Raw genomic sequence first — 19,940 nt, 5'->3', positions numbered from 1 at the left:
ATCTTACAGTTTTAAAGTTTTAGCTAAAACATATAAGTCTCTGCAGGTAAAAGCATAAGTTCTCTTATACCTATGACAAATAAAATGTATTACTAATAAAGTGCCACTGGATTAGACAATGCCATTTCAACTATTTTCTTTTTGGAGAGGAGGACAAAAACAGTATAGAGCTAGTAATTTGCACTATACTTTGTAACAAGCACAAGAGTGCTTATTTATAGTAGATATTAACCACAATAAAGAATTCCTTTCAAGAATGGTCACAACTATGACTTATGACAAGCTGTATAGTCATCACTGAATAAAGTTTATATCCAGAGCTTTAAAAATGTGCAATCTTGAACTAAGATAAACTTAAGTCTACCAATATCAAGACACAGTTTTAGGGACTTTATATAAATAAAGCAATCTCTCTCAATTGTAAAATAGGTTTCGACCTGTTCTAAGGAGACAGAGATAGTGGTGGATGGTAAAGTTTGGCAAGTATGTTTTTAGAAGGTGAAAGCCTGATATGCATTGCTATAAGATGCATCTTTCATGAAAGGAAAACATGCTAATTAGATGTATACAGCACTTTTCAGGCACTTGACCTCACTTGGTAGTTACCTTGATGTTCAGATGGTTATTTAATGAAAAAACATTATATAGAACTTCAAGTCATGTTCCCACAGAACATCTGTGTTCCGTAAGCTAAATCCAAATGTTCCCTGCTAAAATCAAATAATGCCATATACCAATTCAGAGAAAAAAATTTAATAAAGTTAATAGATTGAATTTTCTCAATTTTAAGATTTTCCACAATAAATTTTTCTTAAGCTTTTGTTGCCTGTTACTTGTCTGAATGGTAGGGGAAAAAAAAGGCTTGAAAACTATAAAGTACTCTGCTTAGATGATATCAGAAAATTTTAAACTGTTGACCAGTTCAATATAATATACTGTTTATGGAAATATGCTTATAGTTCACACATTTTCTGCTTAAGAGCCATATTTTCTCATAATAAATTTGTTCCTAGTTCGTATTCCAGAATATGTAAACATTTTAGTGTACCCAAAAAAGTACTATGAATTTTTGTTCTGTTGTCCCTAAATATGTTTGAGAATCACATCAAAGTTTGGCTCTAAAACTATCTCTGGGTTCTGGGCCAAAGGAATGCTTTCAGATATATCATTAAGGATAAGGGTCTAAGATAAGACTACCAAATTCTTTTCTAAAATGAAAAAAAATATGGCAAGATTCCAGTATAGATGTTACTAATGTTCTCATTTTTTTCTTGAATATTTAGTATATGGTTTAAATATGTTGATATTATGGATTTTTGTTTGTATGTATCACTCTATTATAATTTGGGAAAAATTTGTAATATACTTTCAGGCAGTTAGCTTTGAAATAATGAAACTTCAGCACTTAGCACAAAGAGCCCTGAGAACAATGCATTCAAATTACAGTTCAACTAGAAATAATCTAATTGAGAAACTTTAAAGTACAAAAACAAATTCTGGAAAAGCTGTAAATTAAAAAAAAAAAACAGTTACCAACATTTGAGGCACTACCAGACTACAGTACTTTTAAGAGTTGGAATGACGTTGTAAAAAGAACAAACATACAAAGCTATGTGTGCACATGCACACTAATTGTGCTATAATGAAAAGTTGTGTCCCCAATTTTTATAGCCTAAACATTTTATTGCAGCATCTCCTATTAAAGATTTCATGCTCTGGCTGCAGGAGAGTTCTGATAATTGTTATAAAGCATTGGTACAGAATTTTGTACCATAAATGGAAACGTATTCAAGAGCTTGGTTAGCAATAATTTCAAGTGACTGACAGCCCTTGGAGGGGAGCATAAAAGAAACATCATAATTATGTTTATGATGCAAATGCTAAGTCAAAGTAGCAATAATTTGATCTATTTCAGAGGGTATACAACTTTGTAGCAAATAAGGTAAAACAAAGTCTTCACAGTAGAAATAAAATATGTTGTTCTAGAAAGAAAGAAATATTCCACTTGTTACTATAATATTGTATATAAATTGGTGAAATGCCTACAGACAAAAAGGTATCACTGTATAATCTATCAATGTGACAGTCTACATTCTATATATGGTAACTTTGACATTTAACACATTTGCTACAAAAAAGTACAACAAATACTAGGAATCAACTTTTAACATTTCTGATGTCAAAAAAGAATGAAGTCACTTCTGTTCTGTTAAAAAATATGTTTCCTGCTTCCTTTTAATACAATTTATAAAGCTTTTCTAAATGAAATATATTGTTCTAGAGAAACATGTACTGACTTATGTGAAAATAAACAGTCCCATATCTTTAAAATCTATACTTATAATTAATTATATGACAGAAGAGTATTTATACTCATTATAGTAATTAAAATGAAATATTTAAGCATAAATAGCTTTTGCCATTCAAGATATGAAGGTACAGATGCATTATTATAATTTATATACACTTACCTCACAATTGAAAATATATTTATGTGAAGTTTGACAAATTATGAAGAACAAGGGCATGCCAATCCAGAATTAATACTAAACCAGAACATCAGTGTGGTTAACTGAGGTCATATGAATGACCAGCAAGTAACACAGACTGATAACTTTTTGGAGCTCCTGTGGGTAACAATGCCAACCAGTCCCAAGTAAGATACATATTACAGAGTACTAAAAAACTAGAGCAGTATGTAGTAGATACTTAAATGGAATACTGGAAAGAATTTAGTCTAGTTACTAACTGTGCTTTGGATGGGAAAAACTAAAATGTTACACTAAAAATGATTAACTACAACCTCAATATTTCTTGTGCTTTAGAATTCCTCTTGCATTTCCTTAAAGTATCTTGCTTCTTCTCCAAATGGGTTTGCTGAGGCCAATACAAGATTTAAAAGTGTGTGCAAACTAAGTAACTAAAACTTTGGGATCTTCTGTTCCTAATGCTATTTCCAGTCACTGAGTAGACCAGTTACAGCATCATACATATTTTCCTCTAGATGATAGGTACAAAGGCCTTTTAGAAGTCAAAGTATGATGGGAGAGGTCTCATAATGAGTCTTAGAGAATGAAGTTATTACTGAAATGGTGATTTTGTTCTAAGTTTCACTGCAATATAATGACTGGTATTGAGTCAAAGGTCCTCACAAACCCTGTGACAATGCCTAGAATTCTGGAAATATAGATATATGATCCAAAAGACTAAACAGAAATGTAGCAGAATCACCTAAAATACTTTTTAAAATAATTGTTTATAGAATTCTTTCCTAGATATATTTCACACCAGTAACTGAATTAAGTCACATGACAATCAGATAAAATACATATACTTCTTAAGTTAAATAATAATTATCACATAAAGTGACTTTTCTTCTATGATTCACTTTCATGTTAGAAAAAATATACATAAATTTAACAAATGTTCCAAATCAATTTAAAGTAAGAATTTCCAGTTTTGTCTAACAAATATTTTGATGTGAAAAAAGTCTACTTAAAAATGGCTGAAAAGGAGTGACTACTACAAATACCAACATTTATTCAACATAATTGATAAAAAGTGCTACATAGTATCCTGTAAAGCAGGTCACTCCCTTTAATAAAGAGAGAAAACAAGAGTTAAAGGCAAAAACACAAATGGAAACTTCCTATTTTTATGTTGAATACAAAGGCCACAAATAAAAACCTATAGTTTTAACCAACATCCTTTGCCACTGTCCTTTGTGTCTTCCTTACAATATGACTTGCTAACTATCACAAAACAGTTTAATGCCTCTGTCAACCACAAGAAAGTACTAAAATCCCCATAATATAGGTTATATTAAGTCTACCAGCAATTTGGCAAAGAACAGAATGACTGAGGTAATACAGGTGGGCTGCACATGGTTACTAAGATAACTGGCACTCTTTGATAACATGATTTTTGTTTAAGGATCTGTACTTGCCACACCCATGCTGAAACTGACAATTCCAATCCATAATCTACTTATTCTATGATATTAAGTTCGAAATTAATGCAGAGCAATTCAACTTAAATGTGGTGCTTCAATACCACTAGATGCTACATTGTTTGATTTAAAACCCTGGTTTATTTATCATTTAACTAAAATTTAGGAACGATTTGCTCAGACAAATCACATCTGCTGAAGCTATCTTGTCTGTTTCTTAGACTTACATACTGAAAACCACAGGAAAGTTATAGGAAAGACACCTACAAAATTTAAAAAAAAGAATTATACATCTTGATCATTTTTTTAAATTACGAATTGCCTGCAAAACTAACTCAGCACAATTTCAAAACAATTAAAAAAGAAATGAGGTTGCTTATGAACGCCATAGCTTTGGTGACAACTTAGAACCAAACTTTAGATCTGCAGTTGATCCAGACCTAAACATTTTGCTCATGCCTGATGTTCCCGTTTATTTGCAGGGCTTTATGGCTACAGCACATTCTTCACTCATTGCACACATGACAGACACCTAGAAGGAAAAAAATGCAGGCAAAAATGTATTCAAAAGGCAATACATATATAAGATATAGTTAATTCATCATACACTGGATATTTGTGGATATTTTATACATACTGATTTTGTAAAGAGGTATTCCAAGATCAAATAATCTACCTTTTTTTTTTACAGTTTTCTAAAGCTAAATTTCTCAAATTGTGGTTTTTAAGAAAACTTTCAGGGAACAGGAGAATAAGAACTATAAATGTTTCAATACTTATTAGACGTTATACTTCTGAGAGTTACAACAAGATAAAGTAAGCCACCTTCACTCTTTAGTATTCCCATAACATCCTTTCTCATCCTTAAGAATAGTTCAGGCTGATCTTCAAAACAAATTTGGGATTGACAGTGTCTATGTAGTAAAAAATGAACTTTGATACTTTCTTTGGTAATGGCCATGGTAAAAGGTATCATGGGAAAACTGCCTAGTTCTAGAGATCATTTTCAACATTTCAGCAGTATTTAAAAGCTGTATTTCACATATAGTATTTTATGCTAACTAGTTTAGGTCAAAGTTTTTATAAAATGATTTAAAAAAACAATCTCTCCATAAGTCTTTACCTGTACATCTTCACCTGCATTATATTTTCCTTCTATTTCTTTGCCTAGTTCACCTTCTGGCAGCTTAAGATCCTCACGAACTTCACCAGTTTCTGTCAGCAGGGAAAGGTAACCATCCTGAATGCATATCAGCTATTGAAAGAAATTATATCATTTGCACTGATTAGATTACACCCACTCCTTTGTAATTTTTACATAAATTGCCAATTATATTAATTTTTATCAGTACACAGTAATACATTAATACATTTTGGTGCTTAAGAATGCTACACATACAAAAGAATAAAATAGGTACAGACAAAAAATATAAGTTCATTCCTTCCTGCACTCTCCCCTCCCGCAAATCTCTAGGTTATTAAACAGTTTAGGCTTTTTTATAGAGTATCCTGAAGTTATGTACACAATATATAGTTGCTTTAAAAAATAAATGAGATATTACAAGTATTTTTCAGCAAGTTGTTTTCACTTAATATATCTTAGAAATCTTTCCGTTTTGGAAAATATAGACCTAACTTAGTCTCTCTAATCACTTCACAACTGCAAAGTTATACTGTAACTGATTTAACCATTTTTTGTATTAGTGGGCATAAAAGTTATTTTCAGTTTTTCGTGATTACAAACAATGTGTTTTATAATTTGATTATGAACAAACTGAAGTGGAAAATTTTTGGTCTCCAGCTCACTGCTAACAACACTAGATTTTTTAAAAAAGAAAAACATTAGCTTGCTGATGACATTAATGAAACAAAACCAGTCATCAACCTAACCTGCAAAAAAGCACAGTATTGATATCATTGAATTTCTTTCATTACAGGTATGAGGAAACAGCCAGGCCACATTAATTTATTCTAAAAGCATGTACACCATCAGTGTGCCTAGAATTTTAAGGTTTTTTTTTAAAATTGGGGTATTATTGCTTTACAATGTTGTGTTAGTTTCTACTACACAACGAAGTGGAGTTCCCTGTGCTATACAGCAGGTTCTCAGTAGTTACCTATTTTATACATATTAGTTAGTGTATGTATGTCAATCCCAATCTCCCAACTCATCCCACCTGCCCGTTCCCCACTTGGTGTCCGTACATTTGTTCTCTACATCTGTGTCTCTATTTCTGTCTTGCAAACAGGTTCATCTGTACCATTTTTCTAGATTCCACGTATATGCGTTAATATATGATATTTAGTTTTCTCTTTCTGACTTATTTCACTCTGTATGACAGTCTCTAGGTCCATCCGCATCTCTACAAATGACCCAATTTCGTTCCTTTCTGTGGCTGAGTAATATTCCATTGTATATATGTACCACATCTTCTTCATCCATTCGTCTGTCAATGGGCCTTTAGGTTGCTTCCATGACCTGGCTATTGTAAATAGGGCTGCAATGAACATTGGGGTGCATGTGTCTTTTTGAGTTATAGTTTTCTCTGGGTATATGCCCAGTAGTGGGATTGCTGGGTCATATGGTAGTTCTATTTTTAGTTTTTTAAGGAACCTCCATACTGTTCTCCATAGTGGCTGTATCAATTTACACTCCCACCAACAGTGCAAGAGGGTTCCCCTTTCTCCACACCCTCTCTGGCATTTATTGTTTGTAGATTTTGTGATGATGGCCATTTTGACCAGTGTGAGGTGATACCTCACTGTAGTTTTGATTTGCTTTTCTCTAATAATTAGCGATGTTGAGCATCTTTTCATGTGCCTCTTGGCCATCTGTATGTCTTCTTTGGAGAAATGTCTATTTAGGTCTTCTGCCCATTTTTTGATTGCATTGTTTGTTTCTGTGATATTGAGCTGCATGAGCTGTTTGTATATTTTGGAGATTAATCCTTTGTCTGTTGATTCGTTTGCAATTATTTTCTCCCATTCTGGGAGTGGTCTTTTTTTTTTTTTTTCTGGGAGTTGTTTTTTTGTCTTGTTTATGGTTTCCTTTGCTGTGCAGAAGCTTTTAAGTTTCATTAGGTCCCATTTGTCTAACAGGTTTTATAAAAGGCAATCACCCAGCATACCAGATGCTACCATTGACATACACAAAAAGAGTTAAAGACATGGTCCCTGGTCCCCTTTAGCCCCTATGACATAACACAGGCATACCACAGAGGTAGAGTTTCAAAGCTCTCCTCTATGGCACTACCAACTCTGGCAATGGCTTTCCACAGAAACCCCACCTACCACCGGAGATTTCAGTTTTTACACATGTCTACAATCTCAAAAACAAAAAACCATCCTACTGAGCCACCACAAACACTTTTAATTAATCTTTTGGTCACTCAAACATTTGTGAGGTAGTTGGCAGAAAAGCGGGAAGCAAGGAGGTTGAGTTGAGACAGAAGTGTAATTTTTAAACAATTAACCACAGGCTCATCTTTTTTTATTTCAGCTCTTTTAACAATTCCCTGAAGTAGAACTTGTCAATTTCAAGAGTTAAAGGTTCCCACTCCACTAGTGACTGAACCACATAAACCAAATAATAATACTGATATTTTGGTATTTATATGGTATTTTATTTTTTAAAGGGAATTAATAAAATAAGCCATGGGATGAAATATAAAGCATTTCAAATACAAAAAGATACAGACATATTATAAAACATCTAAAATATATATTTATAAATATTAAATATTAAAATAAATTGCTATAAGAAATAAAATTTAAAATTTCAAAAATAAGCTAAGCTACAGAAAAGTAAAATTAAATAATAAAAATGAATTATTTGATCTTAAATAAATTTAAAATTTTTCAGATATTGAGAAAAGTTGCAAAAATAATGCAATAAAATCCTTTATCTTTTACCTAGATTTACTCTTTGTTAACATTTAACCACATGTGCTGTTTTTCCCTCTCTGTATATATGGAATATATAAAATGCATACCATACACATTCTTATTCTTTTCTTATTTTTGCTGAACCATTTGAGAGTAAGTTTCAAACATCATGACTCTTCAGCAATAATACTTCAGTGTGTTTTTCCCAAGAACAAGGACATATTCTTACATAGCCACAGTTTATTTTTCAAAATCAGGAAATTCAATATTGCTAACATATTATTCAATATATAGTCCATATTCAAATTTGCCAATTGTCCCAATATTGTCTTCGATAACAATTTTTCCCTTTCAACTCCAGGATCATGCCTTGTATTTATTTGGCTGTCATGTCAGTTTAGTCTCTTAATTTGGAACAGTTCCTGACCCTTTGTGTTGCATGACATTGACATTTTTGACGAGTACAGGTTTACTGTATTATAGAATGTTGCTCAGTTTGAGTTTGTTTTCTAATGAGTCAGCTAGCACATTTTTGGAAGGATTACTACATATATGATGTGTCCTCAGAGTATCACATCAAGAGACAAATTATGTCACTATGTCCTATTACTGGTGATATTAACTTTGATCACCTGGCTAAGGTAGTATCTGCAAGATTTTTCCTCTCTCAAGGTATCACTTCCCCTTTTGTAATTTTCAATCTTGAAAAAAAAAGCTAACGGTGTCATTTTTTTGTTTCAAGCATATTTTTGTGCAACTTTTTCAATCTTCCCTCAAAGCCCTCTCTGACGCTGTAGAGCTGGAAGGAGAGGATGGTAAGAAAACAGTTATAAGTCAATTCTAAATATTTCCTTCTGATTCTTCACCTGTAAGCAATCTACTTATTTGATAACTTTGAGATGTTTATGAACAATTTTTTTTTGGTAGAGAGAGTAATCATTTTGCTAATAGAAAGCAAGGAGACAGGAGAGGGCAGAGTCAGAAAACTTGTAATAGAGGATTCAGGCATGCAGTGGTGTAGCAAGCTGCTGAATGACATTTGAAATTATACCATACACCCAAAATAGTAGTACCAGAATGTGGTATCTGTCATTTCCTACTAAAAGAATCCAATGTATGGTGCTATTTCTCTCCATAGGGCTCCTAGGCAAATGGATAATTCCAGGTCCACAGTAGGAAGTATACAAGATCAGAAAGCATGGTGCTATTAAAGACCACTAGGTCCATATCAAAGGGATTCAGGAGCTAACCAGAATAAGGTCTGGAATAAAGAAAGAACAATTTGATAATCAATAATGATAATAACTACAATGGATTGAAACATAAATGTGTTTAAATGCTTGAGTTCATAGTGAAAAAAAAATTTCACTGGTCATCTTCAGTAGATACCAGGAAACCAACTAATTTTGAAAACTGGTACTTAAAGGGAAAGAATCAAGTATTTATATTGGCTTTCCTATTATACACTGTACCACAGGGGAAACAAAAAAGCTGAAGGAAACCTTCTCTTATAGAAGTGTTCTGGCTTTTAAAGAAAAAAAAAGTAACAGATGATTACTTTGTCTCCTTTAATAAATTAATGGATTAAGGCAATTATATATCTAATAACATCACAAAAAAAAAAACCCATCAGGGGCTTCCCTCATGGTGCAGTGGTTAAGAATCTGCCTGCCAGTGCAGGGGACATGGGTTTGAGCCCTGGTCCAGGAAGGTCTCACATGCTGCAGAGCAACTAAGCCCTTGTGCCACAACTACTGAGCCTGCGCTTTAGAGCCCACAAGCCACAACTACTGAGCCCACGTGCCACAACTACTGATGCCCGTGCGCCTAGAGCCTGTGCTCTGCAACAAGAGCAGCCACAACGAGAAGCCTGCGCACAGCAACGCAGAGTAGCCTCCGCTCACCACAACTAGAGAAAGCCCACACACAGCAACGAAGACTCAATGCAGCCAAAAATAAATTTAAAAAAATTAAAAAAAAAAAAAGACACCATCAGACTCATTTACTTGATGGTTGCACAGAATATCACCTATGGAGTAATTTTTGTTAAAGAAAAGAAGAAGAAAATAAAAATCTAAACTGGATCTGATCAAGTCTGTACATCTAATTATCAATTTTCAGGAAATACGTGGGACAAAGGAAATGCAATTAGCAAAATACAGACTGCGTGAAAGTCTACAGAACAACTTATCTAGTTTCTTCATCAAAAATGGAGGGGAAGAGAGAGAGAGAGAGGGAGAAAGAAGGGAGGAAAGAGAGGGAAGAGAGGCTCAAATGCATGTCTGAGAGAGGAGAACCTATAAAGTAGATTTAAGAGTTACCTCAACCAATTTCAATGCGTGGACTTTTATTTAGGTCCTGATTTAGAAAAACTGTAAAACAAAAACAGTAACTATCACATCTGAAAAAGCAAAACGCAAACAAAAAAACAAAGACAATTAGGAAAATGTAGATATTGATTGGATATTTGAAGATATTAAGGAATTACTAATTTTGGGGGTGCTACAGTATGCTGTTTTTTACAGCCCATACCTTTTAAAAATGTGTAGCAAAATATTTGCAGATGAAATGATAAATGATATAATATCTGGGATTAGCATCAAAATAACCAAGAGGTAGAGGGTACAGCAAATAAAAATAGATGGTGGGGTACAGATGAAACAAGATTGGTTATGTACTGATAATTGTGGAAGGTGGATGATAGGTACGTGAGGTTCACAGATTTTGAAATTGTTCACAATAAAAAGTAAAAAAGAAAAATGCTATGGTATATCAGAATTCTAGAAAGAGCACTGTAACCACTAAATAGTGGGGGGTACAGGGAGCTGAGGAAGCAAAGCATGAACTGAAAGGAAGGATATGGGGAGAATAAGTGACTGCAGATTCTATCCATGATGTGGTCTGGTAAGAAAGAACATGAAAAAGGAGAATTATGGGGGAACTTTTTTGCTTGTATTTGTATTATTGGTATACAACAGAAGAGGCTGGAGAAGGAATAGCATCATTACAGGTGGCTTAGCCCTAATTTCTGAATTTAATTTTATTTCTCAGTCTATTTCAAAACAGTCAGACTTTTAGGTAAGACCTCCTCCTTTCTCCTTCTTCCTTTTCTTCTTCCCGCAGCACTCTCAAACTTCTTTAGAGCTGCTGGTCCCTGGGGGGAACTGAATGTTTGATCATTGTTATCAGACAACACAAGGAAATCACACTATCATCAACTAGAGTGTTATCTGACACACCAAGCCATAAAGTTGGGTATGCACAGCAGCACTCCATCATTAAGTAGAAGCTGCATATGTGAGATCAACTTGAGCAGCTCCTGAAAGCACCAACAAGTTGTATGAGACTTGGAAGCACCTTCTTCTGCAACATCCACAATTTCTCCCTCAACTTGTACCGATGACTTTGTGGGGAGTTCCCTATTACCACCTGACTGAAAAACAAAATTCAGAATGGTTTCTAGATGGTTATGCGTAGTCTGATGAAATTATTCAGAGGTGGCCCTGAAAGACAGTGGGGATGAGAACTTCATGTACTGGACTTGAAAGAAGAGAGAACCAAAGGTTTGGATTTACACTGATTATGGGCAAGGGCTAAGAGTATGGATGGAAGGTCAACAAAACTGAAAGAAAAAGATGGGAAAATTGCTGACAATAAGGTCTGGGAAAGCGGTACGCGGAGGGTCCTCTCCAAATAGTTAGAGAATGTGTCCATATAAATGCTTACCAAGGGGACATGCTACCGAGGAGGCAGACAATTAGGTGACAAGATGATTCTACCTGTGAATGTCATTCAGCTTCTTTTTGTAGTCTTCCCAGTCCTTGTTCAATTGGCTCACGAACAATTGGCCACAGTGGCATGGGCTCAATGACACCGGTTTTCTCTCACCAAGGCTGATCTGCCTACAGCCACTGCTGGTACCTCATAGCAGAGACCAATACAGAGTCCCTGATATGGCACCATTTCCCCGGGGGAAGAGCCAGCTACCTGGTAACATTGTACTCCCTCCATCATGGAAGAGGCAGCAGTTTGTGCTCACTGTAATAGATCCTTACTCCACATATAAACTTGCCTTTGCTGCCTGCAGTGCTTCTGCTAAAATCTCATGTGTGGATTTGTAAACTGTCACATTACTGTCAGTACCTCACATAGTATCATTTCTGGCTAAAAAATTCATTTAACAGGCAAAATAAAAAGACAACAGGACAATGCTCAGAGAATTCACTGGTGGTCCATGTCCTCCATCATTCTAAGACAGTTTGCCTGTGTGCATTTGCCTATTGAAGACTCATCTTTGCCTCCTGCTGAATGACACACTCTGGGCCTGGGTGCTATTTTACAGGTTAAATATATTCCAATATATGGTACTATTTCTCCCAAAGGTAGAATACACAGGTCTAGGAACCAAAGGTAGGAGACTCTTCTCACTATTATCTTTAATGATACTGTAGCAAAATATCTGTTTCTTGTCCCTGCAGTACTGGGATCTGCTGGTTTACAGGTTTTCTACTCCAAAGAAAGACTGCTTTTACCAGGGAACACAAAGATTCCACAGAACAGGTATAAATTATAAAAAGACTTTAGGCACAAGGAATTCATAGCATCATTATTTTCTTTGTTGTTCTATTTTAGTTGCAACAACAAAATTCAACTCCATATCCAAAAGACATACCACTTATTTGAAGAATATACTAGGATTTAATATTCACAGTTTTGGCAATTCATCAATAATCCAAAGATGCACAATATACACTTCAACATGTCCTGTAGTGATTAGTTTTCCTTCTGAAAAGTGGTCTTTAAATGACAGGTTAAACTTTAGTAAATGCAGAAAAGGCATTCCACTTGTGGTGTAGTGCACAGGAACACAGAACTTTCTAAAGAAATATGACTCAAGTGCGTACCAGAGTTTGAACAAGTGTTTCTATGTTTAAGAGTCTGGGGATTCCCAAAGGTGTCTGGGTGTATTTGTATTTTACACCATCAGTGAGCCCCAGATAACCATAACTACTTTTGGGAGAACTGATGGAAATTAGCAATTCCAATCCAAGCTACATCTTGGAATGGAATTCAGGAGACAATTTTCCTTTCATTCTGAACTTATGTTAAAATATGTAAAATTAAAATTGTAAATATTGATACATTTCTTTTCCTAAACAAAGACTTACTTTTTAATTATTATAATGAACAGATATATATATTTCACTTTAGCTGACTGTCAAACTGGCACTTGAAATACTGAATTCAGCAAATACAAAGGACCACATGTAGCTAAATAATAAGTAGAAATTTAATCAAGGTACCTGGAAAGGTGAGTGAAGACCACCATAGGACAATAAATATAACTGGAAAGGCTCATGGAACTAATTTTTTTTAATGAACAGAAATAAGTATTCTATGGTGACTTGATAATAAAGGGATGTGATCACTGAGTGCTCACTCTGCAAGGCACTATTCTAAGAATTAACTAATTAAACCTCACAGTGATTCCATGAGGAGTTTATTATTCTTATCCTTATTTTATAAAGAAAGGCAGGTGAGAGATTAAATAACTTGCCAACCAAGGTCATGCAGTTAGTAAGTGCCAAAGCAAGGATCTGGACCCAGACTGTTAGGCTCGAGTCATTCTCTGATCCGCTCTGGAACACAGACTACATACCAAAGGCTGGGACTACGGCGAGGCAAGTGAGGCACTTGTCTTGGGTGCAAAATTTAAGGTGGCACGCGCGCACACACACACACACCCCTCAGTGATCAGGTTAATGTAATATTTTTTAAAATTAGAATTAATGCATAAATTCTATAATGAACAAAATATCAGACAGGATCAGGCCCCTGTGTGGCTTGGCATTGTTTCTGGTACTGTCTTTATTTAAAATTTTGTGCTTGAGGCAAGGGCCTCACTCATCTCATACCCCTCATCCTAGTCCAGGTCCTGCTTTATCTCAAAATAAAACCCAAACCAAAATTTTCCTTTATGTTAAATCTTGAGCTCCAATCAATGACTGGCTAATTTGATCACTGTAGTAGTCATCTGAACTACTTATACCATCTTTCTGAAACACTCAAGGGTAAAAGCTTTGTATATTGAATGAATATTGAATATTCAAAGCATTCACACGTTAAGGATGAAAACAAATCTATTTTTGGCAAAAGAAAATTCTATGCTTAGCTTTAGTTGGCTGTACTATCTTTACCTCATTGAGTAATCATGTATGCATTTAACAAATGTTTATTGAGCATCCACTATATGCCATGTCTAAATTAGGTGCTCCAAGAATAATGGAATGATTAAGTGAAGTTTTTATACAGGAAAAGGGGAAGCAGAAAAAAAAAACTACTTTGAGGGAATTATGGAGTACATTTTCTCATTAATCTTCATATTATCCCTCCTTTGTAGATGAGAAGACTGAGGCTCAGAGAGGTTGCGTAATTTGTCCAACATCACCCAGCTTGAAAGTGGCAGAACTAGATCAAAACTCAGATCTGCCTGACTTAAAAAAAATCTTGCTATTATTATACTAAGACAATTCAAATTTCTATGAAGACTTCAAAGCAACCTAGAAAACATTTGTAAGTGGGAAAATGAAAACATAAAACTGCTTATTAGATTAAAACTGTGCAAAAATATGTTTACATATGGACAAAAAGTAAAAGGAAATCATTGGATAATTGCAGTTAATGGTGACATTCTTTAAAAATTATACAACACAATATGAGGTATAGAAAGGAACAAGTTTAAATTGGGTAAAACGAATTCGAGTGTCACACTTGTATTTTTCACTATGTAAAATGAAAAGAGTTCTATATATAATATGCTTGATAAAGAAATTGCAGACTTTCAAGAAAGACTTTAGTTATGATTAATCTGAGCTCCCACATTCTATGAGGTCAGTGGTTTGGTTACCATCAATACTCCAAACAAGAAAACGCTATCATTAAACATGACTTATCCAAATGCATAATTGGAACTAAAACTTGCAGTTTATACCTATAATTTAACAAAAGGTCACAGCATGGTCACTGAATACAAATAAAATAATTACGAAGTTTTTGTATTTTCTTCACCATATTCAGTGACCATACACTTTATCCTTTGTATTTATGGCTTTCAACTTATTTCCCTATTTAAGAATACCAAATTCTGACACACATTCACTAATACACACAAATTTGGTTGGTGGAACATGAATTCCAACAATTTCTTGAGTCTTAGGTCTGGTAAGGGAAAAGAAATACCTGGAAAGTATTTATAACAAAGAGAAATAATTTACAACATGGAAAATAGTAATTTTACTAAACATTGGACTCACAATATGGAGTCACTTGATTTGAGAAATAATAAGTGTTCAAATTTTTTAAAATGCAAGAATGTTAAAAAGTGGCAAACTAGCAGTCATCCTAGATAAGGTACCAAGTGTTAAATAGCACTATTTCTCCAATTTCTAAAATAAGTGGTACTTAACAATTGGTTAGAAAAACCTACAAAACTACTTGTGGGTTTTATTAAATTACAATGGACAGTAGAAAGTATTTTCACCTTCAGGAAACAAGCAGCATTCTAAAGGAAATTAGTACTTACTTGATAATCATTTCTCTTAATATTTGGAACATCCATGTTGTGAGTAGAAGGGCAAATATCTTCATATTTTTTGCCCGTGAAAATATCAATTCCAACAAGGTGAACCTAACAGAGACGGGAGAACAGGAAACTGTTCAATCTTTGCCAAGATATCACTCATTACATACACAGACGCATAATACTAAAGCTGATTATGACAGATTCTTTCTCCTTCCAAGGTCATCTAATTTTACTTTCTTAAAAAAAAATGTAGTGGTCATACAACTGAGAAGCAGTGAACAACTAAACAGTATCATGACATATCAAGACCCAATATCATATAGTCTAGTAATTCAACCATAAGAGTGATTAAGAACAATGAATTTAGGTTCGTTAGAATGTTAGAACAGGTTTTCTCATTTGTAAACTGAATAGATTGTCTAAGTCACTATGATTCAGGAAAGTTTCGGTTCCCAGTTAATGAAACATTATAAGGGCCCAAGAAGGAAATGTTACCTTTCAGTATTCAAATAGCTGATCACCCAGTAATTGTGGGAAGAAAAAAAAAAGTGTCATTATACACTTATAACTACAGAAACCTCATGTTCTGTAATGGAATACAAATGATCAAAATCCCAACACCAAGAAAGACCTGGAAGGGCATTTACCTTCGCATGACCGTGCTTTCCAGTTTTGGAAGTTGACATCTCCACTATTTTGCATGGTCGTCCTTTGAGCACCACGAAGCCGTTTTTGCGCAGGGCCGAACACTGCATAGGGTAAGTGCTGGAAGCCCCAGCATCTCCAGTAGTGAAATCAATTTCGTCCGCCATGGTGGGCTGGGGAGATGGTTGCTTTTCTGAGGGTACTATGCAAAAAGTTTGTTTGCTTTTTAACAACTGGCATGCAGGCAGGGAAACGCCTCGTTTCGGAGAGGTTACGAGCCACGCATCATGGATCTATTATTTTTGCATTTATAGAACACCCACCCAGAATAGTGGGGACTTTCTAACTCCGGCCTTACAAACTTTTCCATCCTTCGGTGGGGAGGTGGGAGGGAAGTCGCAGAAGAGCTCGTTGAGGCGGGGGGAATACCCGCCCAGGGCGCTCACCCGCGCTGGGGGCAGCAAATCCCGGCCCCACCGTCCCACTGCAGGAGGAGCCGGTGACTTTCCCGCACCGCGCCGCGCCTCCCGGCCCTCCGCCGCCGCCCGGATCCTCACTGCGGGGGGCCCAGCCCAGGCCTCATGTCCCCACGAAGGATGGAGATAACAGGACCTGGCCAGCAGCACCTGGCCCTCGGGCAGCGGGAGAGCACTTCTCCCCCCAGCCCGCAGCGCCGTCACTTCGACCTCTCAGACGCCCCCTGTCCTGCCGGCATCCCCGGCCCGGCCCGGCGCCTCACGGGCCTGAGCCTTGGCGGGTCCCGCGCTCGCCTCGGTCCCCCTTCCATCCTTCCTCCTCTCCACGGTCGGGGCTCGGCTCCGGCCGCCTTCCCCGGCCCTGCCTCGCTCCGGTCTCAGCCCCACCACCTTTTCCCAGAGTCTTCACCTTTCAGCAGGGAAAGAGCGCCTTTCGCCTGCGTAACCGCGCCAGTCTCCCACAGCTGCGGCGGCGGCAGCGGTGGCGACCTCGGCAGTTCCAAGACACTGGGCGGGGCCGCCACACTTCCCACACCCCGGCCTCCCCGCCCTTTCCCGCCCCCACATCAGCCCTACTTCCGGGATAGGTCCCGGCGCGTCATAGGCACCGCCCTCTCGCGCTACCATTGGCTACAACGTTCCCGAGGCCCCTCCCAGTCACGTGAAGAGCGCCCTGGCAACCCCACGTGCTGCGGATTAGTGCACTTCCGGCGTGAAGAGCACTTTCTGGAGTTCGGTTGCTGAGGGTAAACTAGCCGGCAAGGAAACTTGCTCCCTCAAACTTTTAGGTTCGTTACGTTCGGGTCCCAGTCGAAGTTAATGGGAACCAAGCCACGCACTCGGTGGCCCTTGACGTCAGGTGCGTGGCGGTTGTCATGTGACGGCTGCCAGAACTGGCGACGCATGGGCCTTCAACGGTTGTGCCTCGTGACTGTGGAGGGAACTTTGTGTTCCAACTTCTGGCCCAACTTGCAGCCATACTTGGCATTGAAAACCATGCTTGTTCCTCGAGGAAGAGCGCGAGTGCAGTATTTTATTACGTGGCTCCCGCTGTGGGTTTTGCGGGGGACCCTAGCCACCCATGATGAGATTCCAGCAGCCACTGCTGCTGCCGCTCCGCCAGGATCCACCGCGCTCCCAGGGGTGGGAACTCCTGAGACGTCCGCGACCTAAAAAGCAGCGGTGAAATGACCTAACTCACTCTTCACATCAGAGGCTGTTACGGAGTTTTGGAGGCGAATGGGTGTCTGACTCCTACTGCATTGTTCAGACGAAAGATGTTCTGCCAGACGCAGCTCTTCCTTCCTCCTGGCATTGGCATTCCTTTGCGTTTGAGGTATGTCCGTACCTCATTAGACCAGTTGGGTTGTTTTGGAATCAATGTGGAGCCAATAGCGACTTGAATAGGATTAGGATCGAGATTCTTAGAAAGAGATGCGTTCTCCTTTTCTCAGTGGTTTCACAACCCACCACATTCTCCTACCTTGGAGAGGTGACCTTTACCCCAGTTTATGTGGCCCTGTGACTTTGTATTGCTGTCTCATGAAAAATCCCATTTCTCACTTTCCTATGTGGCTCTAAGTTTTTTCACAGGTATTTCACACATGTTGTCTAATCTAACCTTTACAATAAGTAAGTGAACTCTCTAAACTGAGCTCAGCCTTTACCTAATATGTGAAAGAGCCAGATTAGAACCCTGGTTCATGAGTCCACTCTGCTTTTCCTTACACCACCTAACCTTTCCCTATTATTATTAGGACAGTTACAAATATTTAAAGAGTATTTATGTAAGCAGGTAGTGCATTATTCCTTTAATTTTGACTGTTACTCCTTTTTTAACTTCAAATTTACTAAGTTATAACTTATACAAAGTGGAATTTACCCTTTTTAGTTCTATGAGTTTTGAAAAACATAGGCAGCTAAGTAACTACCACTATAATCCTATAAACAAGATATAGGATATTTCCCTCATTTCAGAAGTTTCTTTGTGCCTCTTTGTGGTCAGTCCCCTCCCGCCACACCCAGCCCCTGGCAACCATTAGCAACTACTCTTTAGTCTACATTTTCAGTTGTGGAAAAAGGCAGAGAAAAGTTGAGTAATTTGCCCCAAATTACACAGCTAGCGAGTCAGAGAGCCAGGATTGAACTCTAAGGCAGTTTGGCTCCACAATCACTGCTACGACCGTATACTACCACTTGCTGCCTATATACCACCATATATTGCATTCACACAAGATTTGGATTTGGTCGAATGATCCAGCGTCATTCATTCAATATAGCTGATTCTAGTAAAGTTGCTGGAACATTGAATTAGCAAATACTGAACTATTGCTACTAGAGGAAGTACATGGTACGTTCCTGTGAGCATGACAACATTTTGGTCAGCTAATATATAATCTTGCTTTATGTGTGTTTCTGTTTGAAGACACTTTATTTAATATATATTGGTTCATTAACATTTAACTCGCAGCCAACAGCACTGTAATTCATACCGAAAGGAAGCTTATCTAACACATATTTGTTCTTTGTAAGGCACATCACAGCCTTCACGTGCTTAGAAACACTAGACAGCACTTCAGTACTATGCTTGGGGACCATTTTATATAGCCAAGTCATCAACAGAAGTCACAAAAATGTGAAAAGTGGCACTAATAGACTGTGAAAAGAGCACTTGTTTACAGTTTGATAGCTCAAACAAGAAGGCAGAGTATTGCCTTGTTTGACCTGGCTAGGAAAATGTGTATTGGATGACTCAAATCTTCTGCTATTCTGTGAATGTCCACAAATGACCACGAAAGCATAGTGAGTATTGATTTTGGGGTTACAAGTAAATTTTAGTGACTAGGCATATTCACAAATATGGAATCCATGAAAAATGAGGATTGACTTTTTATCTTAGCGCTCTCAGCACTGGAATTACTCTGTGGACCAAGATAGCCCCTTGTTCATTAGATGCTTGCCGACCAGTGCACGATATCATCTAGCAATTTTAACAGATAGAATACTGCTAAAGAAATAACTACAGGGTGCTGGAATAAAGGGCTTGGTCATCCTCATGTGGTCTAGGTATTGTCCAATTGAAGTATAATGCAAGCAACATGTAATTTTGAGTTTTATTGTAGCCACATAAAAAAGTATAAAAGATGAAATTAATTTCAATAATATATTTTATTTAAGCCAATACATTCAAAATATTATTTCACATATCGCCAATATAAAAATTATTAATAAGATAATTTTACATTTCTTATACTAAGCCTTCAAAATCTGCTATAGATTACATCTCAGTTAAGACTAGCCATATTCAAGTGCACAATAGCTATGTGTGACTGGTGGCTACCATATCGAACATCACAGGTCTAGAAGATTTAAAGATTACTTCTCTGGGGGTGATATCTTAATT

At 36.9% G+C, this 19,940-nt stretch overlaps 1 protein-coding gene across 2 annotated transcripts; it reads right to left on the bottom strand.

Moving 5' to 3' along the window:
* Positions 1–851: 851 nt before the first annotated feature.
* On the bottom strand, positions 852–17,087 carry EIF5A2 (eukaryotic translation initiation factor 5A2). 2 transcript variants are annotated; one of them, XM_030863717.2, is made up of 5 exons: positions 16,947–17,087; positions 16,064–16,263; positions 15,417–15,521; positions 5,073–5,204; positions 852–4,481 (listed from the first exon to the last, which is right to left on the bottom strand). In XM_030863717.2, exons 2-5 carry the CDS (start codon positions 16,226–16,228, stop codon positions 4,422–4,424), a joined length of 462 nt encoding a protein of 153 aa, XP_030719577.1. In that variant the 5' UTR covers positions 16,229–16,263; positions 16,947–17,087; the 3' UTR covers positions 852–4,421. The 2 variants fall into 2 exon arrangements, with proteins under 2 accessions (XP_030719577.1, XP_060154406.1); XM_060298423.2 differs by having other exon boundaries at positions 16,064–16,234; positions 16,947–17,086.
* Positions 17,088–19,940: the final 2,853 nt, after the last annotated feature.

The sequence above is a fragment of the Globicephala melas genome, chromosome 4 (assembly GCF_963455315.2).
Source record: "Globicephala melas chromosome 4, mGloMel1.2, whole genome shotgun sequence".
Lineage (NCBI taxonomy): Eukaryota > Metazoa > Chordata > Mammalia > Artiodactyla > Delphinidae > Globicephala > Globicephala melas.
This window is presented reverse-complemented; position numbering and strand designations above follow the sequence as displayed.